This window comes from Dermochelys coriacea, chromosome 18 (genome assembly GCF_009764565.3).
Source record: "Dermochelys coriacea isolate rDerCor1 chromosome 18, rDerCor1.pri.v4, whole genome shotgun sequence".
NCBI classification, from domain to species: Eukaryota; Metazoa; Chordata; order Testudines; family Dermochelyidae; genus Dermochelys; species Dermochelys coriacea.
In genome coordinates this window covers 13,888,970-13,906,610 of record NC_050085.1, presented here as the reverse complement: position 1 = coordinate 13,906,610, position 17,641 = coordinate 13,888,970, and the positions used below count along the sequence as shown (strand labels likewise).

General features: G+C 46.6%; 1 protein-coding gene across 12 annotated transcripts in view; it reads right to left on the bottom strand.

Annotated features, from left to right (window-relative positions):
* Positions 1 to 364: 364 nt before the first annotated feature.
* The window catches only part of RERE (arginine-glutamic acid dipeptide repeats), a 417,871-nt gene continuing 400,594 nt past the window's right edge, over positions 365 to 17,641 (bottom strand). For 6 of the 12 annotated variants that reach the window (XM_038376447.2, XM_038376446.2, XM_038376449.2 and 3 more), the window contains 6 exons: positions 16,237 to 17,615; positions 15,097 to 15,319; positions 13,217 to 13,940; positions 5,997 to 6,143; positions 5,364 to 5,544; positions 365 to 3,500 (listed from right to left, as the gene is read on the bottom strand). In XM_038376447.2, the coding sequence (XP_038232375.1) occupies positions 3,467 to 3,500; positions 5,364 to 5,544; positions 5,997 to 6,143; positions 13,217 to 13,940; positions 15,097 to 15,319; positions 16,237 to 17,615 (2,688 nt within the window). In that variant the 3' untranslated portion in view covers positions 365 to 3,466. The remainder of the gene's footprint in view (positions 3,501 to 5,363; positions 5,545 to 5,996; positions 6,144 to 13,216; positions 13,941 to 15,096; positions 15,320 to 16,236; positions 17,616 to 17,641) is intronic. The other 6 variants (XM_043500009.1, XM_038376448.2, XM_043500010.1 and 3 more) reach the window with 1 other exon arrangement.

Sequence of the window (17,641 nt, the reverse complement as noted above, 5' to 3'; positions counted from 1 at the left end):
ATCCCTAAATGTATGTGATTTTCAATTTGACTGCTAAAAGCCTAAGTGAAGGGTGCAGAATTTGTGCAAGGATTCCCCTGGAGCATTTAGCTAGACCCAGGTAGACAAAATGCAATTATGCACATTGGAATTCAGCTCAGGCGCAAACACAGGGTAGCATAACACTATGTATGAAGGCTAGACACTAGGGTGAGCTAACAACAGAGAAGCCGGGTTGAGAAACAAGAGAAGAGAGAGATCTGCTTTTGCTTGTAAATGTGCAGTTGTTAGAAGAGGCAAGACTTTCATGCCATTGCCCCCTTATCACGCCCTCTCCCGCTCATCTCAAGTAACAGACACACTCCACTTGCAGACAAAACCTGGCTGCTGTAGTGTAGCTTGGTTTTATTTATGTCCACAAATATTTCAAAAAAATTACAAAATACTCAAATGGAGAGAACACAGAAGTCACGATTTCTGGGTTTCTATTCTGTTTACACTGTGTTATCCCATGGCAAACTACTCATATATACATTAAGCTTCAAGATATATATAAATGTAGCAGTCAGAATGTACACTCTGCTTTAACGGTGCAGTGAAACAAGCTCAACCATGACGACATAGAACAAGAGACGTTTCAGAAACACTAAAGCAAAAAAAAAAAAATCTTCAAAACAGAGGAAAAAAGGAGAGATTTCTGAAAGGAAACCAAAAGGTCTGGGTTATAATAACAGGGCATCGAACACCAAGATGGTTTCAAAAGCCATTGCAAATAAAGCTGTAGTTAATCATTGGATTGAGATGGAAGAATCTCAGAGCTTCTTTGTGCCACGATGTCAGAAACATAAAAGATTCTACTATGCTGCAAAAAAAAAAGATCAAGGGACAGCTTTTTGAATAGGGATTGCAAAGCACTACTTTGTTCTTTGGAAAAATGGAAAGAGAAAGGACAACATGAAGGAATCAACATCTTTTTCCTTGGAAAAAAAGAAAAGAAAAAAAGACTGAAATAGAGAGGCAGCATCATGTGCGATTGGTGGTGGTGTCATGCCTGCCCTTCCCCAATTCTAGAGGGTGAAAAAAATTGAATTTTGATGGAAATTTTATTAAATAAAGCCTTCAGTACATTAATGCTCTTTGTGGCCAGGGAAATTTTTATTAGCACCTCTGCCATGATATTTGCTGGATAGGTGTTAATGCTATTTTACCCCACAACCCCAGACAGAGACTGGAAGTAATGTACAAATATTATAGTTCCTGGTTCTAGGGTGAATCTCTTGGTATCCAAGCCAGAGAACTCCCACGTGTCAAAACACTGGAGTCTTGGCAGACCGAAGCTCACACAGAGTTCTGTTGGGTCTGACTCACTCTGAGGAACTGAAATGGCATTAAAAGGAGAACTGGAATGAAAGGATGAGAAAAGAGATGAGATGGAACTGAAACTAGCCTTCCTCCCCTGGACATACATGCTACATAGATGGATAGACTAAGCCTGGAATTCCCTGATGCAGGTTTTAATTCATAAATCGGTGCCATTACCTCCCAGTCAGTGCAGCCAATAAGTAGCAACATGGTAATGTTGGTTTCTGCCCTGTGTGGTGGTGAAGCACCATTCATGCCATGCCTTCCACAAGACTGAATGATTAACTACAAGTTTATCTAACATGGCTCAATACAGTCCTATGACATGACCACCACATATAACAGTCTACCACAGCAGAGCTACAACCCTCAAGAGTTGAGAGAGAGAATGGAAGAGGTTATGTACCAGTAGAAAACATGACCAGCAGATGCAGATGTTCTCTGGATCCGCCACCCTCTGCCTTATCGAAAACATGGCTAATGCAACAACAAGAAGATGGTTTTGGTATGTGTGTGTTCAAGAAAGATGTGCATCTTGGCTTAGGCAGCGAGCAAAGCTATCTACAAAAATATATGCCTATTCTTCTACTGTGTGCGCCCTCTCTCCTTTGCCATATATCAGCCATGGACACACATGGGCAAAGTTCTTCTTCCAGCCAATCTGGGCTATTCAGCATGAACCTGTTGTGATGGGAGTCAGCAATGTTACTGAATACCTCTGGCTAATCCCACAGCAGCAGGTTCCTTGATACACAAACCCTTGAGACATGTTACAAAAAACCCCCCAAAACGAGCAGCCTTCAGTAAGAGACAGGTTAAATTTAGATTATTGGTGTTTGTGAAAGAACTTTAAAAACACAACTCTGTAGTTCAATTGTCTAGTCTCTCCTTAGAAATATATAAAACAAAAGCCAGAGAAAGTGGGCTCCAATCCAAAAATTCTTCCCACACAACCCTGACTTTAATAGTTTGAGCTACACATCACATTTAAAGGAAGATATTACTTCTTAGAATTTTTGCTACTACTAGCTAAAATTTAAAGAGATAGCTTAACACAAATTTAGCGAGACTATTGTTTTTAAAAGACAATAGAAGGAGGCAGATTGCAGCCAAATTTACAATAACCTCTACAGTAGAGACAGAAAGGGCAAGCTAGTTTCAAGGGACATCTGTACTGCTGAGAAGCAGAACTCAATAAAAGTCATCTGCAGAATGGAAAGATATAATGATAATGGGGGGAAAAAAGGGGGGGAACAGAAACAGTCATTTGTAACATTATCCCTGCAACTGCCTTTAATGCTTATTGTTGCTACCAAATCAAATTTCAAGCATTTGCCCATTTGAAATTATTGACACCCATTATTTCCCTTTAATTAAAGGGATAATTATATATATTTATTTTTATTAAAAATCAACTCTGTATTCTGTCACTACCAGGATTTGTGATGTTAATGAAAAAAACAAGATTGTTACGTTTGTGGAGTTTTGTTATTTTTCCTCCCCTGCCACCCAAAACATTATTTACAGACTTGAAAAGCCATGCTGAAGAACTGAGCTCTCTTTAAAAGTATGAAGATTTCCTACAATGTATTAAAATAAAAGTAATTATTTTATTATTATAGCACTTGGATTCAGAGCTTGTTACGCCACCTACTTGCAATCCTTATTTTTTTCGGGTTTATATATATATATATATATATATATATATATAGATGCATTGAGTGTCTCTTCACGCACAGTGACTGTCGTGTTGTGAACCTGATTCTAGCACCTACCCCAAATCAATCCAACCAAAACATCCCGCCCCCCCGCCTCCCTCCGCCCCAAGATTGCAGGGTAGTTCTCTGAGAATTCCAAACAGTCCTGTATTTTCAATAGGCTTCTGAATAGGTGGTCATGCAGGGAAGCCCACACCAGTCTTGAGAAATCTTCTCTACAAATGAACACTATTTATGCCAGTAAGTCTTTAGCTGTTGGTAGGGGAGGTGGGCGTTTTCTTTAGGTTTAAATATATAAAGAAATCTTTATAAGATATTCTTTTGCAGCTCTTATTGTATGTAAAAAATGTTCCATTCCTTCCCAAGGACTGGGGTTTCCATAGCCGGCATTACAAATAAATAATTTATTACAACTGTTTGTCACCTTCTTTCTTCAGTCGACTGAAAGAGAAAGAAAATGTGTTTTAGTGGACAAAGGGCATGTGGCTTGGTGTCTCAGCAATATGTTGCCTTTTGATACTCGCCTCACTGCAAAATGGGGGCGGGGGGGAGGGGAAAGGGAAAGAGCATCAAAGTGCCACGAAGGGGATATGGGTGGGGGGCAGGAGGTCTAATTTCTCAGAGTGAACAGAGAACCAGCATGGTAACAAACAGTGAAGAACACAGTTGTCACGGGAGATGATGTGCTTTGTTTATCGTGGGCTTCTGTATACAAGCGAGATTACCAGCAGGTACCAGCAAGCAGTGCAGCTGAACTGGTACTGAACATGCTTTGCCCCTGTCCACACTTGCAGCTAAACCATGTTCAGCATCAGGTCAGCTGCCAGTACTGTCACCTGGTGTCCCAACACGTAATTTTCCAGAGCAGACAAGGTTTGAGACACCAAAGCAAAGGGGGCATGAGGCAAGCACATGCCAGGCTGCTGCTCAGCTATCCTCGCTACGAAGCAACATAAAGCGTGGACCTTGCTGGATGCCAGAGGCGGTGTTTCCCTTTCTGAAGATTGCCAGCTGCCATTGCAAAACAGAAACAAGAGGTCTTCCAATGAAGGCAAATGGGGGAAAAAGAGGAGGAAAACCATCGCAATATAATAATTTTGGGAGAGGAAGAACTTGCATAACCGGTGGAGATCTGCTCAGCCATTCATCCAGCGTCTGTATTAGTTATGCTTTCACCAACCGTTGCCCATCAATAATTTGTTCAGATTTACTTGCTGGTGAATTCCTCTCTTATTTCTGTTCATGAGATTTTTTATTCTTCCAGGGGAGGAAATGGGGAAATAGCAATCATAATGAATGTCACTAAAAGCAAAGCTAATCTTGCAGCACATGACAAAGCTAGTTTATTCCTTATGCCAATTATTCTGGTCTAGTTTCCAAAATCTATCTCAGTCTCCTGTGACAAACTGGGAATGTTCTTAATATTTTCACTGAATACTCTGTGTGTGTGTGTGTGCGTGCCTCAGTTTCCCCTATGTATTGCTCAAGTATCTAGATGGTGGGATAAGGGTGTGTGATAACTGCAGAGACCCCCCAGAGGGCAGGTGTGATGGCTGACTGGCTGCCAGGCCATAGAAAATGGCCAACACTGTGTGTCCTGGCAAATGATGGCCAGGCCCCCTTCTCTGCAAGGAGCTAGCTGAAGGTGTTGTAGACCAAAGAGACTAGGTGACCTGTTTGCCCAGGAAGGAGACAAAGCCCAGAGGTAGGACAGGTGGGAGTGACTGAACCTGGGCTGGTGGAAACTGGTCAATCTCCTGTTTTTGGACTAAGGGGGGAAACCCAGGGTTCTGAGCTCTGGATCCCCCCAAGCTGAATTCTGCTGAATGTTCCTGATTTCTGTGCTAATAAGATCTGTTCTACGTTGTGTTCTCATCGACTAATAAACTCTTCTGTTTTATACGCTGGCTGAGAGCCACTGCTGAGTCCTCCCCAGGTGTCCCTTCCAGGTGGACTCACTGCGGGACACTTACAGTGTGAACAGGGTGCTGAATGCGCCAAGGCGAGACCCAAGAAGTGCTGAAGCTGAGAAGGCTTCTTGCCCTGGTGAGTCTGTCCTGTGGTGGGGACACTACACTACAGTCCTCCCTGGCTTCATTCAGGGCGGTTTCAGAGCACTGAGACTGTGACATCGTGACACCTCCACACCAAACTAATATTTTCTGAAGCTTGATCTCCAAGCATGTTAAGGTCACACTGACCATATGTATGGGCTGCAGGTTGCGGGGAAGGGACCCCTCAGGAGAAAAAAAGTCAGGGAAATAGTAACAGAGCTTTTAGCTGTGTCTCCATTGTATCTCTCACCTGTAATAATCTTCCTGACTTGGTAGATGCCCACCGTGCATGTGGGGATGCCCGTGCAACCACTGCTGCTCCATAGCCAGTCTTTGCAGCTCTGCTGACTGGGCATGCATGGCCTGCAGTTGATGGGCTGCTGACATTGGAGGTGGGATAGCACCAGGCAGGTCTCGTGGGTAGGGGGTACCTGCAGGAGACATCACATTTATGCCCTGCACAAACATTAACTCGTTCTCGCTGCCCTGCAAAGTAGGTAAAGCAGAGCATTATCCCCCCCACATTCCCATTTCACAGATGGGGACACAGATGCACCGAGTGGTTAAGCAACTTGCCTGAGGTTATACAGCAAAACAGTGGCAGAACTGGGAATTAGAATACTGATTTCCAGTCTGCCCACTGTTCTAATCACCATACCTCCTGGCTTCCCTACAGCTGCTACTAGGGTTCAGTTCTAGGGGACGTATTAGCAATGAAATGTCTAAAGATTGTAACATAAAAAAGTTCAGTTTAAAAACGATAAAGCAAAAGCATAAGAATTAAAGCTCCCAATTCCCTCCACTGCACATTTAGACCCAGAGGAAAGTGTTTACAGCTCGGATCAAAGCGCTGCCTGGGGAAGGGTCAGTGAAATGTCCTCACCGAAGACTGGGTGTCGGAGCATTTCATGCTCGTGTGGTGGCTGCCCTAGCAGCGGGTTGGGGATGGTACCAGGTGGGTAGGGGAAACGTGCCAAGTGGGGTCCAGCTGCCAAGGGATCCACCAGCGGGTGAACAGGTCCTGCTGAACCTAGAAAAGAAGATAAAAGGGAAGTTAACCAACTGCTTGGGGAAGCCTCACCATTTGGGGAACAAAAGCCATGTTACCACTTGAGCTTGTGCAGTATCTGGATTAATTGGTGTGTAATTATGTGGAGCTTAGCTCCATCTGACTTGAAGCCCACTTCTCTATCTTCAAGTGTTTGAAGTGACATCTGCTTGCCAAACATTCTTAATTGTTAAAGCAACAACTCGTGGCTTTCAATTTCAATAACGAAAAAGAAATCTACCAAGTGACAGGAAAAATCAAATAGCAAAACCATTTACACATTCATTGTTAGCAGCCTCCTTCTTCCCCACTTCTCTCTCTCTCTCTCTCTCTCTCTCTCTCTCTCTCACACACACACACACTCACACACAGGCAGAATCTCATGCTAATACAGTTAAACCAAGACTCTAAGGCAAAATTTGTCTTTTCAGAGGTTTATAAGAAAACACTGGCTGTAAATATCTTCTTGCCTTCTGCTAGCACACAAGTACAAGTCAAAGGATCACTGACAATCCTCAGGTCACAAGGGCTTAACAATTGAGCACCCTTGAAATACTGCTCTGGACAGACAGGAAGCTCTCAAACCCTCCATTCCCCAAATCAGACAGTGTCAGCTCCAGGGAGCTGCCAGCCTTGTACAAAAGGGAACTCCCCCGCCCCCCATCCTTATTTGTCCTCACTTGTAGGCAATTCCTCTAATGTCACTTTACTAAGAGGATGAAAACATGACACTGATGAAACCATGACAATATTTACCCATCAGTGCATGGCAAATCCCCTGCATTTAATCCGCTAGAAGTTTGCATGGAAATTGCATATTAGCAGAAAGCAGTCTCCCATGGTCATTTCCCAATACTACTCCTGTTTCTAAGCATACACAAGTGCAAGCCTGTAAGAATAGTGCAACACGAGTAACTGTATGTCAGTGCTGCCCATCACTCAGACCAACCCCCTACTTTCCCTTCCCTCTTTGAGCAGCCAAGATCTCAATTCTGAAATTGTGCTTCAGTGACTTCATTTCAGTAGCTCACTCAATGGGTCACACCAGAGTTTTCTAGCTTGAGTTAGTGCCTATCCACGTGAGGTAGCTAACATGTTTGTAAAGGCTGGTGAAGACTCCAGGCTGGTCCTTGTGGGTACACCACAAACGTGTGTGTCCTGGAACAAATACTTATAGAGTGTCCATGCTGGCCTTAACAAATGTGTTAGCTACCTCGAGTTAATAAGCAATCAATTAATTGAAGATAAAAAACGTGTGTAGACACGCTGTGTCAGACACTTATTTCTTTTCCTTTAAAAGTTACCATATTCCAGCACTCAAGTGTCTGTAGCCATAAAGTCAATTTAAATCAACCCTATTCATCATCTGCAAAACTGCAGTCCAATCTAGGTCAATCCTGCCCCTTTACAATCCATAAGACTTGATATTTGGTGAAGTTCATCCTCTGACCTCCAGAGCAGCGCACATGGCAAGCTGAACACTGTGCAAGTTCCATCTAGTAGTGCCTTTATGTACTGCATCACCGCTACCAAATCCCAGATACATTTCTACTGAAATTCAGCTGTGTATCACTTGCCTCCTTTGATGGACACTCAGGCTCTTTCTGCAATAGCTCTCAAATTCCCTTCTTAACCCAGGAAACAGAGACACCATCTATTTTTAATTCACATGTTCCAAGACTCATTATGCTATATTTGCTTGCTTGCACAAGTACATCTGCAGTACGTTTGTCCCAGGAACTGTACACCATGTACTTGAATTGCTTTCACTTCTGACCTTGCTGCTGAATTAGTTGGTGCCTTATTTAACCTTTCTCCACCAGTTTGCTATCAGAAAATGTGTAAATCTTGCTTTGGTTGCCCATCTACCAAATCACCGATGTAGTGACATTACTCATAGCTACTCAGCCAAATGAGTGACTTTCCCATCTCTTTGTCTTGACACCTAACAGGATACCAGGTTATGTCACCAATCACTTTTGGGGATCTAAAAGCGTTTTGGACCTAAGCACATTCTAATGAAGAAGGTCCCCAAGCTTAGACTGAGGAGCTTTCTGGTAAACATGAAGGAAAATCTATTCCAGTTGTACAAGGCCCAAATGTTCATACTCTAGCAGTACAGAAAGGCTGAAGAGGTAAAACCTCCTTCGCACACCCTTTTCATTGCAGCTACTAGTATAGTACGGAGGTCACGCCTCAGCAGAGACTACCAGTTTCCCTGAACTGTGCAGAGGTTTTGCATTATATTCATTAGACACTATGATTACATGAAAATTGGGTGTAAACCATGTGTTGGTAAGGGGACTTGCATGCCAAGAGGGAAGAAGGGTGGGGCTGTAGCAACCAAAAGGAGATGTCAGATTAAGAGAGCTGAAGTAGGGAGGTCTGCTTTATATAATCAGCACTAGGAAGTTATGATGTTGCCAGGTGTTGACAAGACAAATAGATAAATGGGAAATAAAGGGATCAGAAAAGGAGTACTTGTGGCACCTTAGAGACTAACAAATTTATTAGAGCATAAGCTTTCGTGAGCTACAGCTCACTTCATGAAGTGAGCTGTAGCTCACAAAAGCTTATGCTCTAATAAATTTGTTAGTCTCTAAGGTGCCACAAGTACTCCTTTTCTTTTTGTGAATACAGACTAACACGGCTGCTACTCTGAAAAGGGATCAGAGAATCACCACATATGTCAACAAGAGGGCCAGAGGGTGTCTACCCTGCAAATCAGGTGTAACTGTAGGCACACCCGGCCTAGCTTTAATCAAGCTAGCATGGGTAACAATAGTAGCATAAGATGTGGTGGCATGGACTTCAGTGTGGACTGGCAACCTGAGTATGTACCCAGGGTCCTTGGTGGGCTTGTACTGAAGCAGCTAGCCTGTACTACCACATCTTCATTACTATCGTTACCTGCACTAGCTAGATTAAAGCTACAATTACACCTTAGTTTGCAATGCAGACATTCATACCCAGAGCCTTGACTCCCTCCCTCCACGGGAATGAAGGAAGTTACGTAACCTGTTCCAGAAATCCGCCAAGGTAATAAGTGTGCTACTTCCCCTCCTCCCCCAATGCACTCTGGGGTTTATTTCTTTTTCTTTTTTAGCTCCTTCCTCTGAAGCATCAGGGATGGCCATGGCTGTAGATTGGACGCTGGAAGGGGAGGGCCAGGGCTCTGAGGGAGAACTGAGAGTTCTCTCAGGTACTTGGCTGGCTGGTTCTTGCTCACAGGCTCTGGGTCTAACTGGTCATTAGATGTGGGGTTGGAAAGGAGTTTCCCCCCCAGATCAGACTGGCAGTGACCTTCCTCTGAAGTGTGTAGTTGTGGGATTTTTCACAAACCCAGCAGTTATATAAAAAAATCGACTAAACTTACCCACTTACACCTCCCCATCTCACAGCCTGACCACCACCCTTGCTGATTTTGAAAGGTCTCCTATTTAATAACACCATTTTGGATTGGGATGCTTAACTTGCACTATTATCTTCCATTTCCGATCACCTTAATCTCTGATCAGGGAAAATCAATATGCTGCTTATTTGGCAGGACACATACTAGCTTACTGCTTATCACTGGTGTTATCTTCTCCTCCTCATTTCCCAAACATCCTCCTCCCCAGATAGCCTGAGGTTTGCTATCATCACTCTATTCGCAATTACCATTTGATCCATCGGAAGTTGATTTATGCGCACACTTTCGGTTTCTCTCAAATTTGCTGTCCCTTTATTTTAGCACCGCCCTAACTAAGTTTGGAAAATAGATCGATATCTATGGCAATGTCCTTCACATCAGAGAGAGCAGTCACTTTACATGAAAAAAGGGCTGAAGACTTGTCCTGTTTGTCTCACCTGAACTTCTCACGGGCAACTGCTTAAACCACCATCAGAGAGAAAGCAGGGGCATGCATGCATGCCCCACACCCACCCACACTTTTATCATGCAATATTTTAGTAACCAATTGTTTTAAATTCATACTCTGGCTGAACAACTCCAACCATTTTCCAGCCTGAGACAGCTAGCGATCTCATTGATGTCTAGGTGCTAGTATTCAGTGTGTAGCGCTCTCACTGGTGTGCATACCAGGGTATGAACTACTAAGCTGGGTCCAAAGGTATACAGGGAACTGGAGTTTTAACCACTGTATCATCTGACAAGTGCCTGCAGTCTACATTAGTGCCGCCACTGCTGATTGGGCTGCACCAGTTCTAGACCAACAGAGGGAGAATTTTGGTCAAGGCCTGGATGTATGAAGAACGTTACTGGCTGCTGAAAACTTGCCCCGTGCTCAGCAATGACCTGATCCAATCCCAGTACAGGGAAGGGTTAAATATGTGGGTGTAAAGTACCCTGGTTATTACAAGGGAGGCCTGCATCATTTATACAGAGATGTAATGCCTAAAATAAAATAATAATCCTATTATTTAAACACAGTTGTATCCCAGCTGCATTGTGTTGTGGTTTCCCTTTGCCTGCGTGGACAGGAAAAAGCAGGTGTCTATGAAAGATCAAACACAATTATAGCTATTTCTAGCCACACGGTATAAAGAAAGCAATGTTATTCAGGGTGGGGCCACACCCATGTGTCACAATCTTGTAGAGACCTGGGTATGGCTTCCATGCTGACACAGCTGGAGATTATGCTGTGCATAGTTCCTCAGTCATGGGATACGACCCCATGATTTGGGCAGAAGGCTCTTAGATCTGGTATCATTCAATATTTTCATTAATGAATTGGATAATGGAGTAGAGTATGTGTATAAAATATGCAGATGACACTAAAATGGGAGGGGTTGGAAGCACGTTGGAGGCCTGGAATAAAAATCAGAACAACCTTGACAAACAGGAGAACTGGTCTGAAATCAACGAGATGAAATTCAATAAAGATAAATGCAGAGTACTACGCATAGGAAGGAAACAAATCAAACGCACAACTACAAAACAAGGAATAACTGGATAGGCAGTAGGTAGCGCTGCTGGAAAGAATCTGGTGGGTATAGTGCATCACAAATTGAATACGAGTCAACAATGTGATCCAGTTTCAAAAAGGCTAATACCATTCTGAGGTGTATTAACAGGCATGTCGTATGTAAGACATGACAGGTAACTGTCCTGCTCTACTCAGCACTAGTGAGGCCTCAGCTGGAGTACCTGTGCCTAATTCTGGATGCCACAATTTAGTAAAGATGTGGAAAAATTGGACAGTTCAGAGGAAAGCAACAAAAATGATAAAAGATTTAGAAAACCTGATCTCTGAGGTAAGGTTTAAAAAACTGGGCACGTATAGTCTTGAGAAAAGAATCATAGATGAGGAGGGTTGGAAGAGACCTCAGGAGGTCATCTAGTCCAACCCCTTGCTCAAAGCAGGACCAACCCCAACTAAATCATCCCAGCCAGGGCTTTGTCAATCCAGGCCTTAAAAACCTCTAAGGATGGAGATTCCACCACCTCCTTAGATAACCCATTCCAGTGCTTCACCACCCTCCCAGTGAAATAGTTTTTTGTCGACACTGCAAAGTTTTTGTGCAACAAGTGATACCACTTTTATTAACGCACTGGAATTAAACTGCCATTGCATGTGCACACTGTGCTCCTTGTGATGGTGGAGCACATCCACACTAGCAGCTCTTGCAACGGCAAAGACAGCAGTGCATTGTGGTAGCTGTCCCTCTGTGACACTGCCACAGGGTGCTTTGGGAAAGGTTTGCAATGCCTCATAGGGCAGGCACAGCGTCCCATTGTTCCATGGGCATCCTACTACATTGCCAGCTGCTTTTCAACCAAAGGCGGAGGGGGTGGGGGGTGGGAAGAAGAGAGAGAGAGAGAGAGAGAGAGAGAGTGTGTGAGTGTGAGTGTGTGTGTGTGTGTGTGTGTGTGTGTGAGAGGAGGGGGAAAGAGAGACAGTCTGGAGACAGAGTGTTTCAGCATGCTGTCTTGCAAGTTCAGACAGTGGCAGGAAGCAACCAGACCTGAGGCAGAGGGAGAGGGAAACCCCAACATCAGCCCCCACTGCTCTCTCTCACTCACACGCACACCCCTGTGTTCAACAGCATGAGCATTCCATAATAATGGTTTGCGGTGTGGCCTGGAGCAGATCAGCACAGCTCTGAAAGGGGGAAGGGCGCATGCCTTCAGGACAGCCAGTTCAAAACAATGAGCAGAGCGGCCACTTGAGGGATGATGGGACACTTCCAGAGGCCAAGCGCAGCCCTGAAGGCAGTTGAGGTGTTTACATTGGCAATACAGCACAGGAGCACTGCGGAGGTGGGGTTTTTTTGTTTTTTTTTGCAATGTTGCAACTGAGGAGTTTCTGCGCACTAAGTGGGTTGGTAGCGTCTACACCTTTGGAGTTACACCGCAGACAGCTGCTTTACTGCACAGTAACTTGCTGGTGTAGACAAGGCCTAATATCCAACCCCCCCTGCAACTTGAGACCATTGCTCCTTGTTCCGTCATCTGCCACCACTGAGAACAGCTGAGCTCCATCCTCTTTGGAACCCCCCCTTCAGGTAGTTGAAGGTGGCTATCAAATCCCCCCCTCACTCTTCTCTTCTGCAGACTAAATAAACCCAGTTCCCTCAGCCTCTCCTTGTAAGTCATGTGCCCCAGCCCCCAAATAATTTTCGTTTCCCTCTGCTGGACTCTCTCCAATTGGTCCAGCTCCTTTCTGTAGCCGGGGAAGAAGACTGAGGGGCAATAGTCTTCCAGTATGTTAAGGAATATGATAAAGAGGATGGGGGCCAGTTGTTTCCCATGTCCACTGAAGGCAGGATAAGTAATGGGCTTCATCTGCAGAAAAGAAGATTTAGGTTCGATATTAGGAAAACTTTAACGCTCTGGAACAGGCTTCTAAGACAGGTTGGGGAATCCACATCACTGGAGATTTTTAAGAACACCTGTCAGGGATGGTCTAGGTTTAGTAGTGCAAGGGCTGGGCTGGACTGGATGACCTCTCGAAGTTCCCTCTAGCTCTATATTTCTACGATTCTAGGATCTTACAGGAGCAGCAGGGGTCAGCATCCCTAAGGAAGAGCTCTGGCTCGCTCCCTGGGCTCACCTTGATGTAGCGGGTCCTGCTGATGGAGGTGTAGATGCGAATGTATATGCGAATGTTGGTGATGGTGAGGCGTCACGTTGAACATCTGGAGACGTGCCAATGGGTCATTTGTGAGCGACGCCATCCGCTCAGCGTGTATTCTTTCTGCTGCCAGTCTGTCAGGGTAGCTCATTTCAGGCCGTAACTGGGGGCCTGCCAGCGCAAGTCTCTCCCTTTCAAGGGGGTTTAAACCCGGGTGGAAGGAAGCAAACGGATGGGGTCCTGCTGTTGGGGGTATAGTCAGTGCGCCATGTCTGGCAAAATGCTCCATGGGGTTGGTAGCTGGGTGCAGTGCATCGAGTTCAGGTGGTTTCACCTCAAAGCCTGGTTTCATCCTCTCTCGCAACTCCCTTTCCCTGATCTCCCGCTCCCGGATCTCCCGCTCCCGGAGCTCCCGTTCTCGGATGGTGGGGTCCACATTATAGAGGCCAGGCATGTGGTAGGCCAGGAGAGGATCAGTGGGGTTCAGGGGAACAAAGAATGGGTGGTTGCGGTTTGTTGGTGACATCACGTGAGGACGGGCGTACTCGCTGAGAGTCCGTAACGCGGGCGTGTCTGGACCTATGTAAGGTGGAACAGCGGCGATGGTTGTGGGTGGAGGTTCGAATGAAGGTCTCATGTGAGTTGGTCCAGGGAGCTGGGACTCCCCAAGGCGACCTTCATGGGAGGAGCTGGACACTTTCTGCTGCAGAGAATGGGGGGAGGGAAGGGGAGAGATTTTATTCCAAAAAAACTAACTTCGTTGAAAAAATTGCCAGCACATTCCCCCTTTCGCTGCAGCTCAGTACGGGGATAATCCTACACCCTCTCCCATGACAGCTTTCTCCCAAAAGCCTTCCCCCACATGCGCTAGGATTGAGCAAGCCCCTGAAGAGCAAGGGTGCACAGCATGTGGGGGTGGGGGACAACACACTACATTCTGCCCTTCCATGTGCAGGGACTGGCTGGCTATAGGCATCTTCCACTGCTAACTGCTACAACCCTCCCTTAGAAAGGTGCACAAGCCTGGTTAAAAAAAAAAAAGACTCTAGTGTGTTTTTTTTCAATTAAAACAAGGCAGTATCGCTGCATTATGACCAGTCTCCCCACCCTCGATGATCTCTGCCCACACCACAGGGGCTTTGTTTTTTAACTCCAAGTAAATTTAAAAACCAAACCAACACTCAGAAATTAGTGTACAAGTTTGAATTATACACAGTTGGGGCCTTCCTGAGAAAAATTAGGTATTCTCAAGTCAAACATGTCAAAGGTTCACTGCCTTCGCCCTACCCCTTTCTGGGAGCTCCCCTAAATGGTGCAACAGGCAAGGGATATGCCATGTACTTTCAGGCATTCTGTGCCTGCAGCACAAAGGGAACCAACAGAATTCACCAACAGCTAATGGGTATTTACTGTTCCTGCCCATTTAGGTACCACTTTTCATCTTGAAAGTGTTTTATTGATGTTGGGCCCAATTCAGTCCCCAGACTGCCTTGGCTTCTCTCAGTACAACAGAAGCTGCAGACCCACCAGGAGAAGATGTGCAGTATAGTAAGCTGCCTACAACACCCTGTTCCACTGTGGGGGGGAGCCCTGAAGCAAGTGGGTGGGGCCAGTGCAGGAAGGGACAGGTACAAGCCAGCTAGATGTGCCAATGGCATACACACAACCCAAAACATTGCTTGCACCCATGCTCCAATGTTCCTGTGCGTCGCATGCACCCAACTGCTCCCTCCACGCCATGCTTGTGCCTGCACTAAGCACTCTAATGGAGGGTTGCAAATGTATCCCCAACATTTTACAGTCATCATTTAATACAGATCCTAACATACCCTTCCTCCACAGCAGACCGATAAACCTACCGCCGCTCTTTCTGCTTCTCTTTCACGCTCCCGCTCTCTCTCCCTCTCTTTCTCCTTCTCTTTCTCCCTCTCCCTCTCTTCTCTTGCTTTCTGCTCTGCTTCCCGCTTGGCCTTCTCGATTGCCTCCTCTCTTTTCTTTGCTAGTTTGGATCCTGCCAGAGGCATGAAGTACAGGTCTGTCCTTGCGCACGAGTTGTAGCCACGGTCCAGGTGCTTATAGAACCTGAAAGAGAAAGCAGAGAATTTAGGCCTGGGAAAGACCAAGAGTCTGTGATTTGACAGCCTCACATCAAAGGGGAATTATACAGCACTTCGGATTTACATTACCAGTTGCTCCACTGAAAGCCCAGAAAGGAACTAACTTTACTGTGTGTTCCTCCTCCACAGACTAGCCTTCTAGCAGGAACTTCTCACAGATGGTACCTGCAATATCAGTCTGAATACAGTGGCTGACACTGGGCTGGATGAGGGTTTTTCATTCCCCGAAAAACGGTGACAGAATGAGGAGAGATTTCCAAAGGCACAAGTGGGAGATACGTACCCAGCGCCCGTGGTGCCCAACTTCCCTTTGTATCTTTGGAAATCAGCCCGGTAAGTTTCATCCATGCAACTGAAATAACCATGTTTTTCAACACAGATATAGGCTGCATGCTGGAGACCGAATATTAGGGGGCGCTGTAAATTAATACCTGTAGAAAAATAAACAAGGGATTCTGTGCTGTATCAGGAGAGCAGGGAGCTTTGGGGAGACTGGGCATAATTCCAGGGTTCCTGCATACAATTCATAGAGCCCTGCTGCAAGTTTTGGGGGGTGGGGGAGTAGGGAGCAGGGTCGCACAGGATCTTACCTACATTGTGATTTAATACTTGAATGTCACGTTAGGGAGACTATGCTAGTAACAACTATATTCCAACAGGAGCAGTGGTAGCACAAATTTCAACCAGCATGGACAGGCTCTTAGACAACTGTTCTATTGCCAAAGAGGCTGGAGTACAACAAATTCCCAATTCCAAGACCGTGAGTATCATGGCTGTAATACTCAATCCCTGCTGGCCCAGCCAGCAAGCAGCGAAACTCTTAATGCAGCTGTGTGGAACAGCAGAGCATGGAATGAAGAATTTGCGAACACCCTCCATTACCTGGCTGATTGACTGGCATGACTTGGTGTGTCCACCACAGTAGGTTCAGGCGACGGGCTTCTGGGTGGGGGAGGTGGGCTTTCTGGCTCCTCTGCCTCATCGGGAGCCTCCTCTTTGATCTGAATAGACGGTATTGTGCAGGATGTCACCACTGGAACGTTTCCACTGGAAGTCGCAGAGGTGGCAACAGGTGCCTGAGACGGGACGCCAGGCACGCAAGGTGGCGTGGAAGTGGAAGGGCAAGATGGAGAAGCAGTAGAAGGCGGGCCCCCAGGGACAAATGGATGCTGAGAAAAGGGGACCTGGGAGGGCACTTGATGGAGGCCAGATGGGGGGTGGCTCACTGCTGGCGGAAGACTCTGACTCTGAGTCAGGACTGGGGGCTGGGCTGGAGAAGACTGCAGGGGCTGACTCTGAGGCATCAGCTGCAAGGGAGGAGGGTGCGCCGAAGGAGGGTGATGGGTGGAAAGGGAGCTGAGAGGTTTCAGAGCAGGTGGCGGCGGCAGGTTGGAATTCATGGAGAATGGAGATGGCCCGGAGAGGTGGGGAGGGTGCTTGTGGGATGGGGGAGTGGGAAGCTGTGGGATCGGGGTCGTAGGAGGGGGTTTGATGTGGGGCATGGCCATGGGGGCTGGAGGTAGGGGCTGCTCCCGAGGGGGTTGCGGTTGCTGCAGCGCGGCCTGCGCTTGCAGGGCAGGCTGCACTGCTTGAACCTGCAGAGCAGCATGCGGGTGAGAAGCAGGCTGTGTCTGAAGGGGACCCTGAGACTGAGAAGGCTGTGGGGGGAGAGGGAAAGGTTGGGGAGGTACTGGATGAGGCAGGAGAGGCTGGGCCTGCAGGTTATGAGGGACAGGCTGGACCTGGCCAGGAAGCGGAGGCTGTGAATGTGGCTGCGATGAGGCAGGACCCTGGGGTTGACTCTGAGACACTGTCAAAGGCTGCAGCGGCGGGTGCGGTGAGGGGAGTCTCTGAGGGTGCAAAGCAGGGGCCTGCTGTATGTGAGAGTGAGGTGGTGGCGCTGGGGGCTGGCTGGGAGGCTGAGACACTGACGGTGAAACCTGCAGGGGGGCTGTAAGGGTGCCTGAGGCTGCTGATATGGGTGTTGGTAACTGTGTTGAAATGGGCGGGGTAGAAGGCGGAGCTTGGGCAGGGACATTCTGTGCCTGGAGCACTTGAGGTTGCGCCTGTAGCGTCTGCTGCTGAGCAGATGAATCCGAGTCACTCTCATTGTCCTGGGGGCTGGGGATACTGGGCGACGTGCTTCGGTTGTCCTGGTCAATGTCCTTTGGATCACTGCTCCCGTCGTCATTGACGCTGCGACTATCCGAGCTTTCGCCTTCCCCCTCGCCCTCCGAGGGAGAGTTTGGCCTGCTGATCTCCTGTTGAGACGGGGGGAAAGGTCTCC